The 17,032-nt window shown below is 38.4% G+C and overlaps 1 protein-coding gene and 1 long non-coding RNA gene across 13 annotated transcripts in view; one reads left to right on the forward strand and one right to left on the reverse strand.

Moving 5' to 3' along the window:
* Positions 1–16,075, forward strand: part of Celf2 (CUGBP Elav-like family member 2) — a 672,814-nt gene extending 656,739 nt beyond the window's left edge. For 6 of the 12 annotated variants that reach the window (XM_090318888.1, XM_090318882.1, XM_090318877.1 and 3 more), the window contains 3 exons: positions 3,237–3,434; positions 7,586–7,729; positions 10,770–16,075. In XM_090318888.1, the coding sequence (XP_090175014.1) occupies positions 3,237–3,434; positions 7,586–7,729; positions 10,770–10,897 (470 nt within the window). In that variant the 3' untranslated portion in view covers positions 10,898–16,075. The remainder of the gene's footprint in view (positions 1–3,236; positions 3,435–7,585; positions 7,730–10,769) is intronic. The other 6 variants (XM_090318881.1, XM_090318883.1, XM_090318886.1 and 3 more) reach the window with 3 other exon arrangements.
* LOC150045913 (uncharacterized) overlaps positions 1–17,032 on the reverse strand; it is a 30,331-nt gene that overhangs the window by 6,086 nt on the left and 7,213 nt on the right. The gene's annotated exons all lie outside the window — the stretch shown is intronic.

Raw genomic sequence — 17,032 nt, forward strand, 5'->3', positions numbered from 1 at the left:
TTCTCAAGTTTATAACCTGGCGCAATGGCTTGCAAATAAATACAGTCTGCACTGTTCCCCAGTCTACTCTGCAGTATTGTCTCTATAGTGCCCCCACCCAAAAAATGTTCATATCTCATATTATGGGTGTGTTCGTCAGTTTAGGGAACTAGAATCAGGAAGGTAAAGGACTCAGTAATACCACATGCTGATCTTATTGTCAAACCAGTTAAGGAGCCCTCCCTCCCAGAAGTTTGTCATATCTTTCATCTTCTTCTAGCCTTCCTTATCCAAATAGCATGCTAGCAAATCTAGAATAAACAGGAAACCAACAAGCCATTTAGCCTTTTTAAAGAATAACCCTTTTCTTTTTGTAGTGTAAACATTTTGCACAACTATCTCAAACCTTGTCTGCTGTTCAAAGCTTTTAGAAGTGATTAAGTACCAGTAGTTTACAGCTGATACAAGGATTATTTGATATAGAATAACATCGGGTAATTCTCAAGAATCATTACCAGAAAGTGAAATCTTCATTCTGTCATGTAATCCACTACTTGTATTATCCTGGATTTGGCAAACATCTCTCCCTAGATTTTCCAAGATAATTTGGGGTTTAAATATTCATAATATTAGTATTTACTGAAAGTTGTAATATTTTGTCCAAAAAGATGGCTACATCATAGAGAGAGAAAAACCTTGAGCTAGAGAGGATGAGCCCTCCCTCTCTTGTATGCTCAGCTCCCGGTCTAGTGCTCCCCTTGGCATCTATACCCTATTTACTTGTTGCCTCCTCTGCCACCTTATTTCCTGGATGCTACAGCCAGCCTATATCTTCCATTTGCATGCCACCAGCAGAAGCAAACAGAACTCTTCAGAAAACATACCCTCACTTCTCCCCAAGGTTTACTCCAAAAACAGCTGATTCTGTGAAGCACAGCCAGGAAAGATAGAGGACACTGCTAAAGCTTTAAGCCTGTAGGCTGCCTTGCACATGGAGAACCACACATCTTGCCAAAAAGTCACTCCTGGCTTTCCTGCCCATTTCCTGACATAGGAATTTTTTTCATATATTTTTATTGTAATTAATTGAAGGGTTACATTATATTTGCCAGATAAGGTACATTAATTCACATACATTGATACCCTTTCTCATGTCTTGGTCCCCATTTCCCTCCCCCCCTACCCCTACTCCTCATCTTGTTTTCCCCCTTCCCTATCCAATTTCAAATAACCAAATACAAATATATCCAGTATATCAGATAACAAAGTAAGATACTGTAACAATATGAGATAATCAAGGGACCGACATAGGAATTTGAGTTTGCAAAAGGTTGATCTCACTTGATCATCATCCTTTTCAGAGGTGTCTCATTCCTCCCAATTCATTTTACACCTTCCTTTCACTTCGTCAGAAGACAGACATGACATCTCTTTACATGACAAAAATACTGGGAAGCAAGGATGAAATAAGACCAAGGAAAAAAAAAGAATTAGTCCTCCACACTTTGTCAGTCAATAATAATCCAGGATGGATAGGAAGACAAAAGACAGTAAATATGATTAGTTTATGCCTGAGGTATCAGGCCAATTAAAAAAAAAGACTACTCGGTCCTAGAGTATGGCCTAGTGGTAGAGTGCTTGCCTAGCATGCATGAAATCCTGGGTTCAATTCCTCAGTACCACATACACACAAGCCAGAAGTGGTGCTGTGGCTCAAGTGGTAGAGTGCTTGCCCTGAGAAAAGTCCAAAAACAGTGCTCAGGCCCTGAGTTCAAGCCCGAGGATTGGCCAAAAAAAAAAAGACTATTACTAATCTCTTGAAAAGTAGTAATTTGTTCCCACAACAAAGAGAAAAAGAGAAAGGGAGGAAAGGAAACAAAAGAAAAGGAAAAGAAAAGAAAGGAAGCAAGCAGGCTTCAAAATAAAATTTTAAGTCAGCCACTGATAACTCACACCTTGTAATCCTAGCTACTCAGGAGGCTGAGATCTGAGGATTGCAGTTCAAAGCCAGCCCAGGCACTAAAGACCTTGAGGCTCTTACCTCCAATGGGAGATAACTGGAAGTGGGGCTATGGTAGGGCAGTAGCCTTAAATTGAAGAGCTCAGGGACAGCGCCCAGTCCTAGAGTTCAAGCCCTACAACCAACCAAAAAAAAAACAAAAAAACTTTTTTTAAGACTGGAGGAATAGCTGAAGCAGTGTGCCATCAGAACTTGGAAATTGCTAAGCAAGTGAGTGAGGCCTTGACGGTAATCCCCTATACTGGCACAAAATATTCTTTAAAAAAAATTAAGAGCCATTTTTATTACGTAAAAGGAACTAAGGCAATTGTGATGTCATCTCTTCCATTTCCTGAGTTCATATGAAAATTAACACTCTAGAGCATTGTTTATTTTGCCTTATTATTCAAGAAAAATGTGGAATAATCTGCAACCAAAATAGAGCAACTGTGCTATAAGGACAAAATCAAAAGAACAACTGGTCAACCTATATTTCCCATTCGCTAATAGCCAGGGTCCACCTTCCAGACATGGTGTGAAACTGGCTAGAAAACATGATGTGAAGCTCTTTGACTGGTACAAAACAGTTTACCTGGGCAAGGCATTGTGTGTGTGCATATTACCCCAATGTCTGCCTTCTGTAGGTAATAAATAAGTGACATGAGTTCTCTATCTTCCTTGGCTCTTAAATCAACTAGTTGTCCTGATTCCTGACAGCATCCTTCCCCTAGTTAGAAAAAAAAAATTAATGACACTGCTGCCTCACTGGCGTCAAACCAGTATTTTACCATTTTTTTATCCTATGGCTTAAGGAGAAAGTTTTAGCCTTTCCTCCTCAACCCCTTGAGCCATCCAGTGACCTCTCAAAGACCCCAATAAATGCATTTAAGTACATAGATGTCACACTGCTCCACCACTAACCTGAGAAACAGAAAGCATTTATTTCACAAAGGTAGCAGTGGTACTTGCCAGCAGCACGTTGCATGGAATGAAGGTGTACTGTCTTGAGTGTAGTGCCTTGGTGAATTTGGATCACTGGTTTAGGGACTGAGGGTTATCACTGCTTAGGTCTTTTTACCCATTGTTATAATTTATTTCTTCATGGCTTCATTTTTTGGTTTTCTGTTGGTTTAATCAGTGTGCTAGCTGCATGCACTTGCTGTTGTTGTACTTGTGTAAAATGATTCTCTAACTTCCTTTGGAAAGCACTAATGAATAAGTGCTATTTCTCTTCTCTATTGTTGGGTTTTTTGTAAAGTTGCTCAAATGCTCTCAGGTATGGCGGCTCTGAATGGAGGACTTGGCGCCACAGGCTTGACGAATGGCACAGCTGGCACCATGGACGCCCTCACCCAGGCCTACTCAGGAATTCAGCAGTATGCGGCAGCCGCACTGCCCACTCTGTACAGCCAGAGCTTGTTGCAACAGCAGAGCGCTGCGGGCAGCCAGAAGGAAGGTAGGTGCCTGCCTGGGCCCCAAGGCAAGGCAGCCTGACCTGCATTTGCCTTTAGAGCACACTGAGCAGATGCTAAAGCAAATTGCTGCCATTGCTGTCAATCGTTTAATCGCGTTATTTTAAAAAAAAACTGGAAGCAAACGCCTTTTGCTCTAGTCTTCTGATCTTATAATACGTATCTTTTAATTTTTCATCTGTCTCTTGATAAAGTTCTTGCCCATTATAAGCACTTATTTAATAGTTGCTGCCATTAAAAAATTGCCAGGAATTATCCAGGCGTGGTGGCTTATGCCTGTAATCCTAGCTACTCGAGACTGAGATCTGAGGATCAAAGTTCAAAACCAGCTCACGCACTAAAGTCTGAGTGACTCTTTTCTCCAATTAACCTCTAGAAAATGGGAAGTGGGGCTTTGCTCAAGGGTAAGGTAGTAGCCTTGAGCGGAAGAGCTCAGGGACAGTGCTCAGGCCAAGTTCAAGCCCCATGACCACTCCCCAACCCAAAAAAAAAATTGCCAGGAACCTTCCTCTTTCAAATGAGCATGGGCCACTAGTATTTTCCTATGCAGTAGAAGGGGATGAATTGGTGAAGCACCACTCTCCTGCATTCTCCAGTTCTCCCATCCATGTGCTCTATGGTTTTGTGGCTATCACCCAGCAGGCAGTGTGGTACCTACACTTGTGATAAAATCAACTGTTGTGAGCAGCTTGCTCTCTGTTTAATTGGGGGCTTCTGGTGAAGCAACTGAGTGGTTGATTGCCTTCTCCTGTACAAGTAGAGCCAAGAGAACTTCAGAAGTTAATACTAAGAACAAATTAATGCTGATGACAAAATGGTTAGTGACCTAATCCATGTAATTTCCTTTCTCTTTTGCCCTCACTCCATGGTTTCAAAGTGGTTTTGTCTGAAAACTTAAACTTTAAAAATAACATTCTTGTAAGACAAAGAATAATTTTGCTTTGTGCAGTGATGATCTTTAAGATGACACAAAAAAACTTTTTCTTAAAAGGGGGTGGATTGATAAATTTAAAATGAAAAATACATGACGTTCTTTTTCACCATTCCAACTTCCTCTTTCCTCTCAATTATGACAGTAATTTTCAGGGTTTTTAAATGTGCTCAACTGTTCAGACAACTGTGGTTCACAAGTCATGTGACCATGAGGCATAAACAAGAAAAGCAGGTGTTTATTTGATCCGTTTGGTATATGACTACCACAGTGACAAAACAGGGCAGGGGGAATCCTGTAAAAGGATATGCTGAGAAAGAACCCACAGAGACAGCACTCCCAAAAGGTTTTAGGGAACAGAATGCTGGTCACCTCTTTGTTATCTAGCATAGCCTTAAAGCAGTAGTTTAAGAACAAAGTCTGGACTCTAAAACATTTTTCTGAGCTGCTTCACCCAGACCACTGCCCAGAATTTGTCTTGAATTTTAGAGATTTATAAACATCAAAAATATTGTCAATTCAAAATCATTCTAAGTCATTGGCTCCCAGTATCAGAGTAGTATATTTTAGGGTTCATTTTTGGTGGCAGTGATGAGTTCTGTTTTGTTCAGTGCTGTTTTTAATCATCTCTTTTTCATATGTCTCTTTTGATCACCCTCTCACCCACTTAACATAGCTCAAGATTCTAATCCAACTAATAGTAGCTTAAGAAAAATTTTATTTCAACAGCAAATTATACCAGGAAAAGGGGGAAAGTGAATTCCAATAGTAAATACATTAGCAGACTTCCTGCTCAACAGTTCCTTAGAGAACTGGAAGGCAACTTGAGGTAGTCACATATCCTCTTGTACTTTCTCTCCCCAGGAACAAGAACCAAGTGAAGAAATGGTTTGATTTTTCCCCAACTAAATTTTCTGAAAGAGTATAGTTGCCCTGCAGATGCAAATACAGGAAAGCTTACTATGTTTTTCATTCTTGTCTGACCACTCTCCTACCTTCCCATCTCACTTTATTTGAAGGAAGCAAGTCCACCACACACAAGTAGTGAGTGGTACCCATCAGAGAGCCAGTCAGTGCTAGTGTCTGGTATGGCTTTGTCCCTCCAAAGCATTTGCGCTACATCCAGTGCCCTTTGAGAATACCGAATACGTGGTACTGCTCACACAAGCAGTGTAATAACAGAAAATTCTCCCTAGTCAATGTGACATATGCTAGGAGAAATTAGACAAAAGAGTGAATTGTGGAGAGGTTTGGTTTGGGTATTATTATTATTATTTGTAATAATAATAACTGGAATTCTCAAAAATGGAATTGAACTGAGGGGATAGGTTCTTATTGGGGTATCAGCAGCCTGATATACAAGAGAGGCTTTCCACCTGAAATTGCCTATTCTTGTTTTAACTTTTAAAACTAAGGGGATTTGAATCTGGTTTGGGGTGGTGAAGGGAGGGAAGCTGGGGAGCTTATCGTCCTGGGGAAAGGATGGACAATAAGACAAAGCCACATTTCGCTTTTCTGGCTGTCTCTGTATTTTCATGATTTCTCCTCTGGCCAAGATTCAGACTAAAAACACATCATTCTGGAATAACAGGATTATTAAGGCAAACAAATAATCTGTCCTGTGCATTATAATTGTATGCTCTACTCAGGCTTTGCGAAAAAAGATGTACTTTACAATTAAAATTGATCATAATCCTCATCTGTTCGTTTTAGACTTTTATTTAAAGGGAGCATGAAAACTGGTGGCACAAATTTGAGCATGTACATATTGCAAAGGATGTACTTGGCACAGCAGCACTCAGAACAGAACATCCATTCCCAATATTTTGGTTTTTGCATTCATTTATATGAAACCAGGGAACATGTACAGATTTCAGTAGGCTTTAGTTAATGTCCATTCAAAATATATAACCTCCCTTGCACTGGAATACAGGGAGTTAAAGGAGTAGTAGTATAGGTGCATCTTTCATAGGTGCATTTTTAAATAAGGAAGAAATACTGTATCTCAAGAAGTTTTCTCTGTAAGGAAAAAAGTACATCACTTTTGTGAATTACTTTGTAGGGGCAGGAGTGGAAACTTGGTTGGACATTCTTTGTGGAAACGTTTACTCGATTCTTACAAAGCTTTTATCCCCTTTATTTTTCTTCATCCCACACACAGACATCTTTTCCCATCCCTGGGGAACCCTCTGCAGCCTGTTTCCCGCAGCTTCACAGTGGAGTGGGATAGACCTGGTTCCTCTCCCGTGAAAGCCAGCTGCAGCTGTGACAGATGCAGAAGTTACTTCCCCATTCCGTGAGCTCCCAGACAGTACCAAAGTGGCATCTCACCCTATTCTTTGTCCAATTCTTTAGCTCCCTTCTTTTTTAACTTACAAGTAGATCATAAACATCTGAATTCAGAGAGTGAAACAGAGATTAAAACTTGAGAGATTATCCTTCCAATTAGTATAGCTTGGATCTTCCTTATTCTGCCTTCATTTCTGGGAAAATGATGGGTAAAAGAAATTAGCTTGTGCTCAGTCTTTGAGGATATTCTTCATCCACCTCATCCATTTCCAAGACTAATTCCCAGCAATACAATTCTACTAAAGTTGAGACTCTAGCTACCTTTTCTCTCCCCATATTGACTCATTTGACAGTCATTTCAAATAAAGATGATTATTACACTGTGTTAAAAGATTTAGCAAATCAAAACTAGCTGGATAGCTGGGTAAATGACTGAGAAATCTAAGTAGCATTACTGCCAGATTCATTATTCTAAATTGCTGCAATTTGTTTAGAATGCACAGAACACTCTTCTCCTGTGAGAGTCTACACGAAAAGGAAAGCATGGCCACCCAGGGGAAAATGCATGGCTAGATTCCCTGCCCCATCCTGCCCACTATTACCATGCTCATCCCAAAGACAACTGAATTGTGCTGATGGGCATTAGTATTTATGGAACAGAAGACTACCTATGAAAAGGAAGCTACTCTTTGCCAGTATCCCTCTGGAAATTAGAAAAGTCTGAAGGATGAGTGCTTTCTTGAATAACATGCCAGTCAGCACTTAACATTTATCCATCTGTTTGGGGGTTTTTTGTTTTTTTCTTTTATAACAGAGAGCAGAATGCTTAGTCTGCCTGTTAAAGTATTCCTAGGAAGAGGCTTTGGAAACTAAGATTTGAGGGAAACCTTACTCTGATTTTTTCTTCCTCTTTAGGTCCAGAGGGGGCAAACCTCTTTATTTACCACCTTCCACAGGAGTTTGGCGACCAGGACATTCTGCAGATGTTCATGCCTTTTGGAAATGTTATCTCTGCTAAAGTCTTCATTGATAAACAGACCAATCTGAGCAAGTGCTTTGGTATGCAAAAGAAACCTAGTTAGAATTTTGAAGTAGGTTTCTGAGTGAGGAGTCAGAATAGGACTTTTCTGTGTGGTGACTTTTCCCGAATTTCTGGATGCACATCCACAGATTTGGGCAAATAAAGCTGAAGGGCCATATAAAAAGGAAATAAGGAAATTTACATTAGGTAATAGTCAAAGCTGTACTATTAAGTGGCATATATAATTATCTTTTATTGTGTTATAGCAGTTTCATGATGCCAACAAAAGTTGATAATACAAAAGACTGTCGTTTCATTTCTGCTGATAACTAGTGGCACTGCAAATACTGCTACTCCTTATCCCAGAAGGTTTACTATGGTCTAGGTCACACCCTGTACTGGGGGTGGTGTTCACCACTACACGTTTGTAAAATTCGTGACATGGATGTGGTCAGCTTCTGCCACACTACTGCTTCACAGGCACAGGCGTCCGGCTACATACAATATTGATGGGATTATAAGACTGGCAGAGGCCTTATGGAGAGAGAAAAGAGCAGTGAATAACTATCATTCAGACACTGGAAACATCAGTTCTCCATGTACCAAGCAGGCAAGCTGTTTTTCCTCAAGCAGCCAGCCTCCGTGGCATTTTTTTTCTTCCTGAGTACAGACAGTCTCATGCATGTGCTGTCATATTGTTTGGGATTGGGTTGAGGTGGCACTAGAGTTTGAATTGAAGGCCTTGCACTTGCTAGCAGCACTATCCTTGAGCAATGCCCAAGAGCTTTTTTTGCTCTAGTTATATTCAGGTAAGACCACAAATCTCCCACCTACACCTGCATAATAGTATACTCAGCTTGTTAATTGAGATGAAGTCTTGGTAACTTTTTGTTCTGGCTGGCATTTTTGATGGTAGATAGTAACAAAACTACAAAGTAGATATGGACTACAAGAAATACATTCAAGTGTATGTTATAAAGAAAAATACATGTAAGGTAGGTTGGTTCCCAGACAGCTAAAAACTCAGAAGCCCCAGGAAAAAAAATATTTTAGCTCCTAATACATTTCATGATGTCTTTCTAATTTATATGCCATCATCTTGGGAGTTCAGAGCCTCGTCTATTTAAGGAATTAGTATGTCAACCATTTCAAGGCACTATTTTTACCCTACTGGAAAGGCCACCTACCTGAACTGCTACTGCTGTAGGGCCTATATAAAGCCCTCTGTAACAGACCAGGATTGAAATGAAAACCAAGTTGTTGTTACACAGCGTGTGTATGAGAGTAAGTTTATCTCTGGCAGGATTCCCCACACAAGGTTTTGATGCAGACTTACATTTCTTATTGCTCAACAATTCTAAGTTCATTTGGAAATTGTTAGGAGACTACTCCAGATTAGGGTGTAGCTGAGGTGGTAGAGCGCTTGCCCAGCATGCCTGATGGCAAGTCCAGTCCCTAGTACCAACTTATGGAAGGACACTATACTAGTTCGCAGATTACTTTAACCAAATAGTAAACTGTAGCTATGATAATCTGCAGACAATTATTTAGCATTAGGGTCTGTATTTTTCCATTTTTATTAAAAACCTTGTGTTCTATGTTTCTCAATGAGTCAGCCTAGTTATTAAATGATACCCCATTCTTTCATCATTCTTCTTGGCCAAGCTTTGATATTCATCTCACTCTTGACCCATTCCCATCCTTTAATCATCTTACTACTTCTGGACAAAGAGCAAGGAGAATGGAGAAGATAAATAAAGTTAGATCAAAAGGCTTAGATTTGAGATGCTGGGAGTTTGGCCTAGTGGTAAAGTGGTAGAGCATGCACGAAGGCCTAGTGGTTGAATCCTTGATACCACATACATAGAAAAAGCTGGAAGTGGTACTGTGCCTTAAGTGGTAGAGCTCTAGTCTTGAGAAAGCCAAAGGACAGTGCTCAGGCCTGAGTTCAAGCCCCAGAACTGGCAAAAAAAATCTTGGATTTGAAAACTATATTTATTAGGAGTTAGATTTAATACATTTTTACTGGCTGAGAACTCTTCTTCCTGTTGTTTGTAAAGGAATCTTCTCTTAAACTTTAGTAGTATATGGAGATACTTAGTGCATAACCTTCTGAACAGCTGATGTTCAAAACTGAAATTAAATCGGAATAATAGTTTTCTTTCAACACTAAAGTCAGTAGGAACTGTGTAAGCTTACCACTTACCTCATCATTAACTAAAACTTTGTCTATATGCCTGCCTTAGGCCTTACCCCCTATTGTTAAAACAAACTAAACATGATGAGAATTCTCATTTCTGAGAAAATACAGAGCATCATTCTGTCTTTGCAAAACAGAATATGGGGGTTACTGTGTACAGACATATTGAGAATTTGCTGAGATGGCTGCTCTTGAGCCAAAAAGAAAGGACCCGCCTTTCCTGTCTCAGTAGTAACTCCAAGATGCTAAAGCTCAGTTTGTTACTTTCCTAATTCAGTTTATTCACTAACTCATCCTATAGTCAAACAGGTGTGGACTCTGTCCGTGGATATATTTGTGTCTCTATAAAAAGATTTGGCCTGCAAGACACCCATGGTCTTGGCATTTTACATATATTGTTACCGAGCCGCTCCTTTACCCTTCCTTTTATGCTCACTTGGTCAGGACATATGAGTTTTCTGGCAGGCCTTTGAGCCCTGTAATACATATACCATTGCTTAAATGACAAGTGCTTCTTTATGTACCTGGAATTTTTTTTCCAAAAGAACTAACTCTAATAGGTTTAAAGCACAAATTTGAATTGAAAGCATTAAAGAGACTAAATTCACTCACGAGTATGAAATTTCATTTTCTGAAACATTTTGTCACTTACCAAATGATTCCTGCAACTAGCTTTTTCACTACCTCAGTGGACATGTTCCATGCCATCCCTAATACTTGAGGCACACTGTGTAATTCTAGTAAAGCTCAAGTAAGACTATGGGACTGGCATCTAGTCACATTTGCAGTTACTTTATGTCAGCCAACCCCCAAGCCCCTGATTCTCCTTCCCTGCTCCCTTCCATCTTGACTACCTCTTTATCTTTTGTGTTTTCCAGGTTTTGTTAGCTATGACAATCCAGTCTCTGCACAAGCTGCAATCCAGGCTATGAATGGCTTTCAGATCGGCATGAAACGCTTGAAGGTGCAGCTGAAGCGCTCCAAAAATGACAGCAAACCTTACTGATCTTAACCCCAGAGGCTCCCTGCTCTTATTTTAGCTTTCTTAGGGTAAGTCCCATGAGCCAGCCTGTTCTCAACAGGGAAGGCCTAAAGAGGAGGACCAGATTGCCAACTTTTACCAAGAGAGACAGTTATTTTTACAATAAGGCCTCCATTTCCCCCCTACCCAGCCCTTCTACCCCATTTGCCATAATTAAAACTTGGGCTACCTTGTTTCTATTGAGTAAGTTCCTCCTCCAGTTGTGCCACTGTATTTTCTTTTGTTCCTTTTACTTTTTAAATTTTTTGTTTCCATTTTTGCTTTTTTAAAGAAAAACATACACAAATAAATGACATCTTGAGAATTTAAAAAGGCAAACAAACGCTAATGTGCAATTCTAACTCTGAAACCACTGGTGCCCCAAGAGCACTGCCTGGAGAATTCACCCCTCCTTGTCCGCGCCTGCCCCTCTGGAGGGCCCCAGCATATAGTTGGTGGCCTAGCAGAGGGAGAAGCCAGGAGAAGCACTTAAAAACAACACAAAACGTCTTTCCACTACATCGGTTTGTTTTAATAAGTAGGATTTTATTTTAGGGTTCAAAGTAACATGATATTGGTCAGATTATTACACTGGTTGTCTATTTTGTTATTGTTTTATTTTTGTTTCTAGAAAGGATTAATGTAAAAAAAAGATTTAGAGATCTGTTTCTTAAAGCTACAGGGTTTAAAAATAAAATAAAAATGAGTGAAAATACTTGATGTTTCTTGAAAGATAAATTTAATAATAATAAATACATAAATAATACATAAATAAAAAAGAAAGCCACAGGCCTGTAAATTTTATTTGTAAAAAAGCATTTCTATTTTTATACAAAATTTTTACTGCCTCAGAAATAATGGAAGTTATTTATGCCTATTGTTAACTTATTGGATACCTAAAGAGCAGTTCTCTGTCTAGCTAGAACTTTCTGAAGTAGTCTCTAGAGGAATTATTCTAGGAATGGGCTTTTTTTGCCATTGAACCCTAGACCTAAAGTTCATGCTTTATCCTCTCGTTGTTTGTATCTGTCTGATTATTTTGTTTGTAATTTCCATTATCTAGTTTACAGTTCAGTCGTCTGACTTCCCCATATGTCACCTTTGTTGAAACTGGACCCTCTCCCCTAACCCTTGCCAGTCCCTCACCCCAAAACACATGGAATCCATCCCCTCTCACTCTCTCCAGATGGATTCTCTTGGGGTTTCATTGTGCTGTGGAAAAAAAAGAGTGTAAGAAATGCAAATTATGTGAATGGCTCATAGACTCCCTAAAGACCTAAGATTTGCATTAGTTTTTCTCCTGCACCCTTAAAAGTGATTTTGTTGCTGCTGCATAGATTGTGTGTAACTTTTTACTCTTCCTTGTTTTTTCCCTAGACATCTTCATGCCCGTTAGTTCATCGTTTGCCTAGCATGTCCCTGTGGCGTCTCAAAAAAAAGTTTCATCGTCCCGTCATTGTTTCTGATGTCTTTCTGACCTCACATCATATTTGGTTCTCCTACTGACCTTTGATCTAGTTTGACCTTTGAAATTTGCATGTGACCTCACCTAGCTATGAATTCTGGGAAGTCAATGTGAAAAACATTGCTGCATTTCATGCAAGACTGAAATTATTAGACAAATTATAGAAAAAAAAACCTGTGGCAAAAATGTTTCTTTCTTATTTTTTTCTTTTCATAAAACAGACTTGAAAGTATTATACAGGGATTGGCATTCTTCCCGGTCACTGGTAACAATAGCAATATGTGTCCAGGGACACAGAATGTTGGTTTCTAACAGACTACTTCCAAAAACAGTTTGAGAAAAAAAAACTGTCTGATTTTAAGTCTCTAGAGGTCTGTAATAGTTTTTACATTTTTCAGGCAGTGTAAAGTTTTTTGATAAGGCCATTTTAGGTGGCTCACTTTCTCATTAAGATATATATATAGAACCACTTTTTGTAGATTAGTATAAGAAAAATATTTACCCTGTTTTGGGGCAAATGCTACCTATTTGTGTCACCTTTTGCTGAACTGACTCACAGTTAGACAATCCATGGTTTAATGCACATGAAATTACCTATATTTTATACTGTTTCAATGTACAGGAGAAAGGTTACTGTAAACTGTGTTATGTTGGTGCTTCTGTGAATTAAGTTGTGGTTTCATCATGAGTCTCAAGGTCTTAATGTTCTTTGTCAATAAGACAAGTTTAGAATTGGTTTACTTAAAACAAAAAAGAATTTCAAAAAAAAAGTTGTTTGCTTAAAAATAATTTCATGTGAGAAACAAAAAAAAAAAAAACAAAAACCTATTCCAGAATAAGTTTTGTGTTGGCTTGTGAAGCATTGATGTCATTTTTTTTGTGGACTATTTAGATGTGTTTGTGTTCAGCAAAATGTGATTTTTTTTCTTTCTTTTAAAGAAAAAAAGTGAAAATATATAGTGCCAAATTCCAAAGGTACTTCCTTCCTAGAGCTTCAGTGTGTTTCTTGTGAGAAGTAATTTGATAACATGGGTATTTTATTATGTGTTTTGTATAAATCCCTAATATTTAAAAAAAAGGTTAAAAGTTTGTTAACTTGCTATTCTGTGGTCTTGTTGCCTGAAATTGTTATTGTTTGTTATTTCTCTATAATGTTTTTTGTAAGACATTGTATAAGTGCCCATGTCTCACTTTTTAACCACTCTGCACATCAATGCTGTGAAGGCAACCTCACAATGTATTTTCTTCATAATATATGGAAACCTCTAAGGTGAGAAAGTTGTGAACTTTAACCCTTTCTACCCAGAGCTATCTGGAATGTTGGTAACTTTTTATACTGTCATCACTTCAGTTTATTTCGGGGAGTTTCTAATTTGGATTTTTCCCCCACACTTATCTTCTAAGTTTATTATCTTTTGCCCTTAAAATCCAGAAAGTAAAGGACAAAACAACTCCACAAGACAAATTTGAAGAGAGGGAAACATTCAATTTTTTCCCTATACCAACTTTTTTATTTCTGGTCTTTTTTTTAACTTCCTAATGTGCTGCTGGAATTTGAATTTCTGATATTCTATGCTCCACTCAAGTTTAAATTAAGAAGTTTATTGGACAAATCCTGAGGGGATGTAAGTAGCTTTCTGAGATCCTGTTTAGTGGTATTTTTCATATACCTTGTAGGTAAATGACTTCTGTAATAGGGAATAATCTTTTTGAGAAATTTTACTTTTTATTGAACATTCCTAAATATTCAGTCAGCCATTGTGATGAGGACTCTGACCCCAGTGGGTATCACTGAGTAAGCAATGGTGTCTGGAGTAAGAAGCTCTTGGTCCTTTCCCTGCCTTGTTAGTTGTCTAGTTTAATTGAGCATACAGCGGACTGGCGTATAAAATAGAGCTTGATTCTTCACCACAATCACTGACCACTTTTTAAAGTGTCACATTACTTTGACTGACTTTGTGTGAACAGTTGACAAACCTTAAGGGCATATCTACAACCCCAACGGGAACTCCAGCTTTCCTGAAAGCAGGCCCTGGAAGCATCTTGGTCTCAGCTCTCTTTTCCTGCTCACCCACCCTGTTTAGTTTAATATGTGTGGATGTGATAGCCTTGGGATGGAAAGGATTAGCCTCTAATGATGCAAAAAAAAAAAAGTTTCCTTCTTATAGCACATGCACTTCTAATGAAATGATTTGTACTATCCTCACACGTGTTTACTACTGCCGGGGCCTTCCTTCATCCTTTGAGGGCTATTTTGTATTTCCTCCAGCACTCAGCTTAATAAAAAAGTAAACGCATATGTGTCTCTCATATACCTATTAGATGGTAGTGTGTAGATACATACATAGAAACACAAAATTAGCAATTGAATCTAGTCATTTGCCAATTACATAGATCTCAAAAACTTCTATTTTTCACTGAAGCAAACTATCAACTCACCTGCATCTCCCCCAGAGAAAACCCAAGTACAGCTTGACAGGAGGTTCAGGGCAGGTACTTCTACTTGAGCACTGGATTTTGCAGGCAACCAAGACAGTACAGTACATTTAGGGGGAAAATCTTTTTGTTTTATTGTTTTTTGCATGTTTCATTGTTAGAAAAAAAAATAATCCTCCTCAGAGACAAATTGTCCTTTTATCTTTTAGTATCGAAAGGAAAAAGCTGCAAGGGTGCAAAGGGCCTGTGCCAGAAGACAAAACACAGGGAAACTGCTTTTTTTTTTAATCTAGTGTAGAATTAGTCATTTCTAAACTAGAGAATTGTGGTAAAATGGCAGTCCTCAAAGGTGTAACAAGTTCCTCTTTCTTTCACCATAGGGGTTATATAGTTCTTTGGCTTGTGCTACTCTGGAATCATTTTACTGTTTCTGTTTTTATTATCTTAAGTGCTAATTAAAAAAGAAATAAAATCTTAAAAAAAACTGTAGTTTCATTAACTTTTTGAATAATGTCATACAAAAACTGTATTTGTGTTTTTGTGCTGTGAAAATTGTTGTTTGTAGATTAATAATATCATTTTGTTTAGAATTACAAAGTAGTTTTTAAATATTGTCTGAGAAAAGCCAAAGTTAATGCAACCTAGTGGAAACTGTAAGACCATTTGAGTATTGTTTCTGTTTTATTGATGCATTTGGATTTTGTTGTTTGATGGAATTTGAGCCAAAAAAAAAAAAAAACGCAGGCTTTCCTATTTCTACAACTGATTGTACTTACGCATTTTGTACCAGTGGAACTTTTTATACTGGAGATTAAAAAAAAAATGGAAATTTTCTGTGGCTTAACTCTTGTGGGCCACCTGACAATGACTGATTTCAAGTTTGATTTGTGGTTGATAGAAAGAAAGTTCTTTTGAGAATTAAAAACTTTGGCTTGATTTCTTTTTTCCCTTTGCTTATACCTAGCATTAGAATTTTGTCTTAAAATACAGCGGTAAGTTTCACTTTTTATTCTGTATTGTGCAGTTACACAATAAGGTAATTAGATTTAGAAGTACTCAGTCACTTTAAGTGGATAAATGTATTAGTTAAACTTTAGGGGTTTGCTTTTTTGCTGTTTAGAACAAAAGTTTTTTCTGATTCTTCTGTCCTCATTGTGAACATAACCGTGTAGTTGAAACAGTCAAACTTATTTTTGTAATGTATGTTATTGTGTGATGCGATTTTTTGCTTCTGTCTCCAATATTAAACCATTTTCCTAATACTTGTTTCTCTCTCTGCGTGTTGTATTGTTGGTAGTCATTTTGTGTTGGTGATGCATCTACACACCTCACTGTTTCACGTGTTTTTTTTTTCTATATGTTGTGTAAAAAGATACAGTCGATTCCATCTAAGTGAATATCTGATTTGGGGAAAGAGGAAAAACTGTACACCAGCCACCTATGATTTATGTACAGCCACCTGTTTTAACCACTGCTTCTAAGATTGATCATTTTCTCCTATGGTTCACTAAGTAACAGCTAGCCTCCTGTTTGCTGAGACATGTCACAGTCTTTTAACACACAAGTTCATTTCTTCTCTTAACCTTTCCCATCCCTTCTTCCTCACGAATGTGGAACACACACATATATTACAGCTCCTAAGACTCACTAAAATCTGCTACTGCAATCAAGAGGAAAAACCTCAGACTTGAGGGTCCTTCTGTCTACCCCCATGTCCAAAGGCCTTAGAAAATGATCTTTTCAAAGGTGGCAAACTCTCAAGGAAGGGAATAGTAAGTCTATGTGTTCTGTCCATCAATAGATACATACAGAAAAGTAATCTACATTTACTTCTACAAGTTAACTGAATCCAGAAGCAGCTTTAATTATTAAAAACTAACCGAAGAATATCCAAATACTCAAAAGGAAGTTCTCCTCAGTCTGGAGAAGGCCAGGGAGCCTCTCTCCTTCTAAGTCCGTGATTCCAAAGTCATCATGTCAGACAGATTCACACTCCCTCCTGGGTGGAACAATGAGTAAGCCGTGTTTCCACTGGGAGAAGACACCAGTAATCACAAAGAGCCACCTACTCCTTACATGCCCTCTATATCTCAAGCCACAGGCCTGCCTCTTCTTCTGCCCATTTCCTCTGCTCAGGAATCAGACTGCTCTTAAAGTGCTCTTAAAAGATCCCACCCATGTTTGCTCCCTATGTCTTCGAGCTCCTTCCACCTTTTCTG

This window comes from Megascapheus bottae, chromosome 26, assembly GCF_031878675.1.
Source record: "Megascapheus bottae isolate mThoBot1 chromosome 26, mThoBot2.hap1, whole genome shotgun sequence".
Taxonomy (NCBI): Eukaryota; Metazoa; Chordata; class Mammalia; order Rodentia; family Geomyidae; genus Megascapheus; species Megascapheus bottae.